We start from the raw sequence: 11078 nt of genomic DNA, 5'->3' as shown, positions 1-11078 counted from the left end.
GCCTAATCATCAGCTGTTTGGCACCGATTTCGCAAGTGTGAAACTCGGATATTGCGGTTTTGTCGAGCTGTTATCACAGGTGGTGCACCAGGTCGCGGACGATCAGCAACACTTCCGGTAGCCCACAAACGTTGTCTGAGTCGACTTACAGTGGATGCACATTAAAGTGCCTGGCAATCATCACATCTGAAGCACCTTGGCTGACCATACCGATAACCTGATTTCTTTCGTCTTGTGTCAAGTGTGGCATTTTCTCAAAGTGATTGAGTTCCACAATTCCTTGTGCTTTTACAGGGCCTGGGTGCAGGTAATGCATGTGCACAACGTGTTTCATGAATGTGGTTGTGTTTACGAGAAATGTCAAAGGTTCAGTTTTAAGTATCAAAGTTCATGTGAGAGGAATGCTCTGGGACTCGAACTCGAAATGGGCCAGAATAACAGCCTTTTAACCCTACATCCTCTGTATCGCAGGAAAAAATCTTCAATAGAACTTTTGTAAGTTTCAGGACAACAAATACCAATTGCGTTTTTAATGGCTTTCAGTATACTTTACACTACTTACTTAGTTGAACTTATACGCAATCAACTTCCCAACCCTCTTACGTCCAACTTCTCAACTCCTAATCTAAACTAAATTATTTTCAATATACAGGTGTTTTATGATATAGTGCTTTATTCCCCAAGTAATAATTTTATTACGTTTTTGTTAAACACACCTACCACGTCGGTCGATGAATTGTGGCACTGTCTCAAGTCGATAGTTGGGATATGGGGGCAGACAGACATATACGTACACAAGCCATTCTTGTAGAAGTATGAGAGACTATGGCACATACATTTAGAACAATACCTTTTTCACATAAAAGTTGAAATATATATGTGTGAAATATGCACACATAAAAAGACCAGATGAAAGGCACAGGGTGTATAAAATTCCATCACTGATACAATAAAGCCCGGGGAGTGGGTTTGGTTGGTCTGTTGTTTAACACCGCAGGCACTAGGCAATATTACAGCTATATGGCGGCGGTCTGTAAATAATAGAGTCTGGACCAAATATAGTTATTGTTGGATTATTGTTTGGACAAGTTAAAGGATTAATTACAAAAATGCCAAAGAATTTGAAAGCATGTTCATTTTGCTTCTATGCGACTAAACCAAATGCTAATAAAGCCTCCTGTTGGATTAATTCATAGGCAGGCAAGACGTCATGTGCAGACAGGGCAGAATTATGGGAAATATCGCTCTATCGCTTTCTCGCTTTCTCGCTCTATCGCTTTTCTCGCTCTATCGCTTTCTCGCCTTGTTATATCGCATTCTCGCTCTATCGCTTTCTCGCTCTATCGCTTTCGCGCCTTGTTATATCGTTTTCTCGCTCTATCGTTTTATCGGAATATTGCTAAAAGCGGCGTAAAACTAAACTCAGTCAGTCAGCCAATGTGGTGATGATAATAATGATCAACGTAAATAACGAATGACGTCATCAGCTAAGCCGGTAATCAGTAATCACAGAAATTCACCAGATTCTGGCACCAGTAAACTAAATCACATTGAAAAGCGTTATTGATTTCAACATATTTCACAGATCACAGTAATAATGTTGTGCCACTACTCATGTCTCTCTTGACTTCCGGGTACCAGTACGCATGTCTAGTGAGCTTGAGTTCCGGGTTTCTCGTGTTTTTTGTTGAGATTTTGAGTGCCGGACACAATGCCATACGGTCGTAAGTGGTAGATGTAAAACTCCAGAGCGTACATCTTCTGTGGCGGCACGTAGTGGTAGGATATGGCATAGTCGGAGATGCTGTCTATTCCCTGAAATGAAAACCATATCTTGAAAAGGAGACAGTTGCTACAAAAACGCTTCACCAGTCTTGGCAACAAAAGAAATACATAACGGTACTTGACATTCATGAGATTGGGTGAGATCACATGAAATCACATGAGTCTCTTACAATGAGATCACATAAAATCGTGAGGTGGGGTGAGGTAAGGTGATCAACGTCATAATGAGATCACATGAGTTCGTGAGGTGAGGTGAACTCCCTAATATTGAGGTTATATACGAGGTGACTGACTGACTGACTGAGTTTGGTTTTACGCCGCTTTTAGCAATATTCCAGCAACATCACGGCGGGGGACACCAGAAATGGGCTTCACACATTGTATCCATGTGGGAAATCGAACCCGGGTCTTCGGCGTGACGAGCCAACGCTTTAACCATTAGGCAACCCCACCGCCCCATATGTGAGGTGAGGTGAGGTGAGGTGATAGACGTTTTGAGATTATATGAGTGAGTGAGTATGGTTTTACACCGCTTTTAGCAATATTGCAGCAACACGGTCTGGGGTCATGGGCTTCATCAATTGCACCCATGTTGGGAATTGAACATGGTCTTCGGCGTGACGAGCAAGGTCGTTATACGCATTTCCACTTAAAATAAAAAGTTAGTGGCCGGTATAAAACACCCAGACAAATAAAAGAGTTCGTTGTATGAGTAAGTTCGGAATAAACACGTTCGTCATAACCGTAGTTTACTCAACAGGACAGTAGCAACCAGGAAGTCATATGCTCGAAATGTTTGATAATGATAAAATATGTACATACCTTTTGGGCACCATTGGCATCGTATTTGTAATACCAATCAGGGTAGACTCCAAACAGATGGGCCTCAGGTTCGAAACAGTGGAACCTGCTCCTCCCCAGGGCGTCTGTAGAGTTGACTGTCCTCACCCCCAGATTCGCCATACATTTGCCGAACGCTACGTCCTCAGCTCCGCCATCTTGTTGACATATGTTTGGGTCGTGACCTTTCTTTCCATATCTTTTCAAAGCCTCCTTACTCAGTACATACCCCCCTCCGCCGCTGTAGTAACCCTGTTTGACGATTGTCTTAAAATGGTGGCCAAAATATACAGGATCCGTCTTCTTCTGCGACGTTAAGAAGTATCGGAGGTTCTCTAATATAACATAGGTATCATCGTCAGCCTTCATGAACCAATCAGCGTCGTTAAAATGTTTCTCGTAAATATAACGAAAGGCTAGCATTGTCTTGGCTGTTAGATGCTCTCGGCCTTCAGCGACCTTTAAGCCAACTGTTGGAAACTTCGGATCTGTTGTGGAACTGATGAAAATAACCTTGTTGCAACGTTTAGCCCACGTATCGCGAACTACACGTGCTTTTGACTCTAGGTTCTGTGGTGACGTCATTATCCAGCACAGCACGCGCTCCTTCTCAAACAGGGATTTGGCGATTGCGTCATCATCTGAGAAAAGTAAACCGAAAGATAAAAATAGAAGACGGTTCAAACTCAGCTCGCATTTCCCACATCTGACCTGCATTCACATCCAAGATAATCTGAACAAGGTCAAGGTACAGCTATATATACGGTTACAGATCACTTCCTTGGGAGCGGTTTGGTACGATGACATTTGTCAACCTGACAACCAGACCCCGTTAGTCGCCTTTAACGACAAGCATGGATTGTTGAAGATCTAATCCGGAATTGCGCTCGCGCGGCACCACCGGATCTACAGTACCTATGAAAGTACGCAGAAATGTAGAAAACTTAAATGTATGTATAATGGTGTCTATTTAAACGGACACTGCTGAGGGTTTGATTGAGGTTTAGTTTTGCCTAAGCGAGGAAACTATCGTTGGTTCAGGGGTCGTTTTTACATAAATGTGTGAGGGAAGTAGCAAGAAACATTCTGACGATCTGCTCAGTTTTGGTTATTTTTGCTATTTTAATGGTACATGGTTTTATTTCTGTAACGCTAAGAAAATAGTCAGAAGGGCCAGTAAATACCGTGATGTTGCTTCAGTCATGGCGTCAGGGAAGACAGAAACTTTCACAGTTTGTGTTGACGTGTTGACCAAATCAATGCAATATTTTCAATAGGTTAAGGATTGAAGCGTGTATCAGAATTAATAAATATATGTAGTGAGTTTATTGAACGTCCTGTTTTGTCCTAGATTATTTCACAAGTTAGATACATGTAACAAGATACAAGTGACTTGATAATGTACAAGGTTATACATGTAACAACTAGGGCTGTGTATTGCCCCAAATTTCGTATTGCGATATATTGAGATACACTCTTCTAGATCTGTATTGCGATACGTATTGCAATATATTGTGAAAGAACAGTTATTGAGATCTGTCCACTTAATAATATTCTTTTACCTTCAGTCTGAATCACAGTATATATGTGAGTATTTAAAGGTCACATAAACCCTAGGGGTACAAATACATAAATCACTAACTGGCATCGTTATAAATGAAACCCCGTCATTAAAACTACTCATTTCGACCTTTAATTGACTTAAATCGACCTTTTGACAACAGTGCACAATTCTCACCCGCGAACGAAATTTCAACCAATCAGAGCGGCGCGCCTCTGTGACGTCATATGAGGAATAGCTTTGAGAGCCGATGCAGAATTCATCTACATTTTAGGGGTAAATTATCGTGTTTACAGGCTTGTATAAACCTGAAATCGTGACAATTGTTGTGGAAAATGAAAGCTATATGTTCTCACAATCTACTGTCATTTAATTTTGTCTCCTGCTTTGCCTAGTTTCCGAGTTACAACTTGTTTTCATAGACGATTCTGTCAAAATCGATTGGTGTCGTTAGGCCCTATTTGTATAATGACTGATCCAAATTGATCCCATTTCTGTGTTGTTTTACCTCGATATTTAATCATGTCATGTAAAATCTGTTTGTATTCTCAAACAGTGTCGGCCCATAAGTTTTCACATGCAATACAGCAATTAATACTCCCTCGTTGTAACCCGTGTTAGGTGGTATAAACCTACACATGTTATTTGTCATCATTCACTTGATGGTCAGTTAATGAATTTATAACAGGTATAATTAGTGGTAACACACTTAGATTACCCGACAAAGGTTCCCATTTGGCATTTCTTGTGTCTGGAGTAAATATTCAACATTATAAACATCGATCAAAGGATTAACCGATAACACGCTGATTGATTAATTACTTTTATCTTACACAGCGGAATTGTCAAAAGGTAGTGTTTATGTATGTAGATTTACTAATCTATACTGAATACACTCTGTCGTGTCGGTGTCTGCGTAAAACAACGTCCTTCTTTCAAAGGATTAACCGGCAATACATTGATTGATTGCCCATTATTGGCTAACTAAATTACTGTTTTAAAGAAAGGCGGACATTATGCAATTAGTTGCCAGGTGTGCTATCTTGGGTGACCAATGAGACTATACACCAATACCTGAAAAGATTTATCACTTTTTTCGTATATTAAACTGTTAAAAGACACATCATTTGGAACAGTTTTGTGGATATTGATGGATACATTCCTCGAACAAGGTAATGGCCTGATATTGTTCCTATAACTTTAATCTGTTTTAATTTTAATATTTGCATTTTGTTTTTATTCATTTGTCGTAGCATTCAACAGAATCATTGTTTTCGCCGTGAAGTGTAATGAGACAGACAACATGCACTAGGGTGTGTGTGCGAATTATGATTCACATTGGCAAACTATAAAATGTCTAGATATTACAGTTCTGTTATAAATTCACTATAAGTATCAGCAGATCGTCTGCTTTTATTTAGTTTCAAAATGCATACAAGTGTGATAATAAACTAATTAGGATTATAAGACCAAATATAAAGACGCACATTGACTAGTATCTACATACTGGTGAGTGGACATTAACCATGGAATGTAGCAAGAAATTTATCGCGCAGTATTGTGACTTCGACCCCACCTCGCTTCCGTGGAAGAAATCGTTATGTTATAAGTTGTGTCATGCAAAATCCGTTTGGTTATGATTCCAATACATATTTAACAACGAGTAGAAAGTAGTCTTGATTTTCTAACTTGATGAAAACAAACTATAATCTCATTAATTCTAACAGATTTTTTTATTTTTAAAATGGCGGCATTCTGTCGGGAACATCCGCCAGTCTGAGGATAAATGGTATTTAGGTTTGTTTTCACTGAGTTACAAAATCAAAACTACTTTCTACTGGTAGTAAAATATGTATTTTATTGATGGCCAATAGGATTTTGCATGACATAGCGTATATCATAACAATTTCTCTCGTGGCAGCGAGGTGGGTGTCAATATAATACTACTTACAATATTATTGTTACTTCGACCACAACCTCACTTCCGAGGAAGAAATCGTTATGTTACAAGTTGTGTCATAGAAAATCTTTATGGTCATCAATCATATGCATATTTTACTACAACTAGTAAGTAGTTTTGATTCTTTAACTTCCGTGAAGCGATCTGAACACAAGTAAGATATCGTTTCAGGCTTCCACAACGCTCGCTTCGCACTCACAAACATAACCCATTTAGCACGAACTGCGGGGTCCTGTGGAAATCTGTGCATGGGGACACCATCGCCCGACCCTAGGAGCAATTGACGACAAAGCAACGATTCGGCATGTCGTCGTGGATGTCGAGAAATCATCAAAATGATGAGCGTGCTACACATTTTCTATACAACTAACTGAAAATCGTTCCTCATATGACGTCACTGCAGTGCTCTGGCGACAGAGTTACGTAACCTGTCTGTGGTTTCGTTGGCGGGCGAGAGGGAAGCAGGCGACTTTTTGGCCACTTTTAATCGCTCGGTATTAATTAACCACAAGTTTTTAAAGAATAAATTTGGTGTTCCGCATAAGGCTAACCACAAATCTTTCATATGTAATGGTTAAAAGAGTAACAAAAAACAAAGTTTAGTGGTTCTTTAACTGGCCCTCCGGGCTACTGGATTTTGTATGTCACTAGTCCTTTCCAAACATTACTAGCCCTGCGCTTTACTATGAAAAAAACTTTCAACAAGTCTTTCTTTTAATTGTAACTGTTTAACTGTAAAAGTTTATGCAGATAAACAATTGATTTCTCATTTCATATACATATATGACAAATTCAACTGAAACTAGCTTACACCATGTCCTCCATCGGCCCACCCATACCATTTTAAACTTTAACGTCTTTAAACAGCAAAGGATGTTGAATTTCAAATAATTTAAAGAGTTATAGAATTTACTGTACACATCTGTATTACTCAAGAAAAAAATTAATTGAAGTCACAATCATGTGACATGATCTTGAAGTGCACATTCTAATCAAAACGATGATTTATGCACCTTTGTCTTTGAATAAAAGTATTATTAACATTACCTATTTCATGAATGACGTTTGGTACACATTCACATAAACAATTGATTTAACAAAACACTCACGATGGGCAAAAGTCACTCTGTATCAGGTAAAGTACACTTTCTTTAGACTAAATAGAATAATGAAAAAAGGAAACATGAGAAACATAACCTTATAATAAGATAGAAGCCTACGTTTATCAAGGAAAATATCAGCTCGTTAAACATTAATGCTATGGCATACACCATTTATTTTTTTTAGGTCTAATCCAACTGTTGATAAATACCAAAGGTATGTTTATCATATTATTCAAATAATACAACTTCAAGATAAATAAAATTTCTAATAGTAATAAAAATGTACACACTTAAAATGTCCATATAAATCACGAAAGAGACGAAACTCCCGCTATTTTAATCCATTTGTTAGATGCCATAATATCCTGTTACCTATTTCTTTTATGTTTTCATTTTTACGTAATCAGAAAATTATTATATAAAGATAATTTAAATAATATGCATGGTCTACTATTTCCCGATAACCGTGGCCTTTCACCCGGTAACATGACACAACATTGGGAAATGCCTCCGTTTTCGAAGCTCCGTATGAACAAAACTTAAAAAGATTCATTTGATGGCAGGTATTATTCCAAAGCTCTAATCATCAATAATATCACAGTAACCTTGCCAGGGGTATTTTAGCAGTTGTAAGAAGCGATTTTCCTTTGTTAAAGATTTGTTTCTAATGACGCTTTTTCGCCACAGTCTGCTTTAAGCTTCGTGATTGTTAAAAACCATGCTCGTAATTCAATCATATTACAGCAATGGATACCGTCCTCATAAACGAAAACTTTTAGACAAAAGCTTTGGGTACAATAATGCTATTCTGAACGTATTAAGCTACAAATCGCCATATTTCGCAAATGGTTCTCATTGAACATCGTGTCGGAGCATGAAGAAGGAGGTGACGAAAGCCGAGATGTCACTTAACTTATAAAACATAAAAAGATGGAAATAGTAACTTAGATGTACGTTTGACAACTTTTATGAAAACCGTTGAGTTTATTCATTAGTTTATTCAATTTTATGATTTCCTCGAAACGTCCATACTTAAAGTTTGCTCTTTGACAATTTTGTAAGTGGACCCGTTGCCAATCATATGGAAAGACTTCCGCCCAATCCCCACCCACCACCACCACCCATATTACCTGAATATACACTTATATCTTATTCCTCACCATTAAAATTTAGGAGGTATACCGGCGGAAGTCTTATGAACGGTGTTGGGTTAAAATTGAACAAATAAAATTTTGGCGGTTTACCGGTACGTCATAAACATATAGCGATACGTATTTGTTACAATGTGTATAGTACACGTGTTCTGAAATTAACGATTCATCATCCAAAAAAATGCATTTTCCGATTTGGATTGTCCTGCCCAACCGAAGACATCCATCTCAAACACACGCAATGTCAAGTCAAGTATTCACCTGAAGGAAGCAGAACACTATTCAAAATGTTGCCCATTGAAATAGCTGAGAGCATTTGATTTTCCCTTGGACCTGTATGCCACATTTTCCTGTAATCAAACACCTAAACAATACATATCTGGCTTACCTGATGACGTTATGTGTTATTTACGTTGATCATTATTATCATCACTACCTTGAAGTTGTAGACACAGAGTGAAGGCGGTTGGTCCATCAGTTAAAAGTAGAACGTCAATGCAAAAGGATACCCAGTCTTGACTATCCTCAGTAAAAAAGGGGCGGTGGGGTAGCCTAGTGGTTAAAGCGTTCGCTCGTCACGCCGAAGAGCCGGGTTCGATTCCCCACATGTGTACAATGGCTGAAGCCCATTTCTGGTGTCTCCCGCCGTGATATTGCTGGAATATTGGTAAAGGCGGCGTAAAACCATACTCACTCACTCACTCTTTTCAGGTCCCAAATCCCTGTAACGATACTCTTCCCATCTATATGCTAAAAATACTAAGTCAGTTTACAAAACGAATGGACTATTGGATCTCTCAAAATAGGAGGAATGTTACCCAATGTAAAATCTGAATTTTGCTTTGGTCACATTTTCAAAACGTGATGCCTTCCGAGGAAAGCTGTCGTTTTCACACCGAATTCATTTCGCTCGATTTCATTTAGACACTTTGTATTGTGAAAGTATAACTTGTGTAAGTATATGTACACACATGGTGTTTGTTGAATTAGTATCTATTTCAAAGTGAGGGTTGGTGAGGAGGGACATGTATGTCCGGGCATCGAGCAGTTAAACTTCTGAAAACATATTACACATGTGACGTAGTGGTCAGCTGACCAACACTCAGTTTGGACCTACCGTGATGCAGGTGTTCGTCTTCAAACTTGACTTCATCAACTGGATGTCCGACCAAATGCTTTCCCAACTGATCATGCAGATCCCGTCCACCAGGATTAACATCAATGCCGTGTCTACCCCAGGACATTTGTCGGCCATGATCCCTACGGAACCCAAAGCGGGTACCTGGAGCTGTCTGACTGATCATGGCTACTAAATAGCCCACCATAAGTCCCAAAGTAACACCGATGCACATTGGCATACGCCCACAAAACATGTGAAGAATCGAAACCATTTCTAATGCACGAATCAGCCTATGACCGCCACTACCACGATCTATAAATTATATTCCTAGTCAGTGTAGCGAACTGGGTGAATCCACCAGCATGTTCCAGATACTGCTTCAATGCAAGTCACAGGGACGCCTACTGGCCATATTGCTTAGCGAGACAAACTTGGGATAAAGATATAGTCTGTTTTAAAAATGTAAACAGTGTAACGACGAGGGAAACGTTTTGCCTTCAGGGATTCCCCGTGTTCTGAAGAAGAGATATAGGAGATAAAGTATAGTCAGGTGGGTATAGTCAGTATAGTCAGGTGGATACTGTGATCAAACATTTGTATTTTGTTACAGTTAATAAATTTGCCGTGACAAAAGGTTTAAGAGCAGGTTCTGAGCAAACAATGCGCAAGCTACAATGAATGACAATACAGATATCTAGTACAATGCAATTGAATCACAAATCTAAAATATTGGATCAGAAATATATAATAATAACTCACTAGAGTCTTGACATTCACGGTGATAACAGATATACAGATTGAAGGTTGTTTACAATGACAGTAGTTGAACAGTCAAGCACGGTCTTGAAATGTTGACAGATAGACTTGACCACGGTAGACAGATGTGTCAGCTCGATGACGGCAGACAGATGTGTATAACTCCAGTCATGTAATAAGTCCGTGTGTTAGTCCCGCCGCACAACGCAACAACCAGCCTTAATATAGCTCTTGCATAGTTCTCGAGCATTCTAGTAAAGAAAGGCTGCATCATTATCCACTCAGAACTTTCACGAAAGCGGTGGTTAACTCCACGGCATGACGAGTCAACCACTTGCCAAGGGAGGCAACCCTGAGGCGCTAACAAAAAGGCGTGCCGCTAAAAATACTATTGCCATTGAACATATATGATGCGAGATGCGAGCCAAAACCTATACTCAAAACTTTAAGCATTGTGACCCAAAATAACTACCACTTAACCAATGATAATAAAATTTCACAAAAACACACTCATAACAATTTGTGTGTGTGTGTGTGCGCGCATGCGTGCGCGCGTGCATGCATAGTTATCACGGGTGATTGGCTGTCTGTGTTGTGGCATAATAACCCTGGAAAGATGTAGAGACTTTTTACTTACACTAAACTTAACATAGTTGCATCATGTCACTAACGCGACATAAAGCATAATTAACTTCTATTTTGTACAATAAAGAAAAGAGATACCAATTGCAACCTCAATATGCTTGTATACAGAAGAAATGCCTGGCTATAATTACAGGGAGGACATTTCTAGGTTAATATA

At 39.1% G+C, this 11078-nt stretch overlaps 1 protein-coding gene across 1 annotated transcript; it reads right to left on the bottom strand.

The window, feature by feature from the left end:
* Window positions 1-1487: 1487 nt before the first annotated feature.
* Window positions 1488-9704, bottom strand: LOC124264920 (glycoprotein-N-acetylgalactosamine 3-beta-galactosyltransferase 1-B-like). Its single transcript, XM_046699701.1, has 3 exons — window positions 9518-9704; window positions 2608-3266; window positions 1488-1815 (listed from the first exon to the last, which is right to left on the bottom strand). The coding sequence occupies exons 1-3, from the start codon at window positions 9702-9704 to the stop codon at window positions 1651-1653; spliced, it is 1011 nt and encodes a 336-aa protein (XP_046555657.1). The 3' UTR covers window positions 1488-1650.
* Between the last annotated feature and the right edge of the window lie 1374 nt (window positions 9705-11078).

This window comes from Haliotis rubra, unplaced genomic scaffold, assembly GCF_003918875.1.
Source record: "Haliotis rubra isolate DU_JTF1 unplaced genomic scaffold, ASM391887v1 Scf95, whole genome shotgun sequence".
In the NCBI taxonomy this organism is placed as follows: domain Eukaryota; kingdom Metazoa; phylum Mollusca; class Gastropoda; order Lepetellida; family Haliotidae; genus Haliotis; species Haliotis rubra.
The sequence above is the reverse complement of the archived record's forward strand: the minus strand, read 5'-3'. Positions and strand labels throughout refer to the sequence as shown.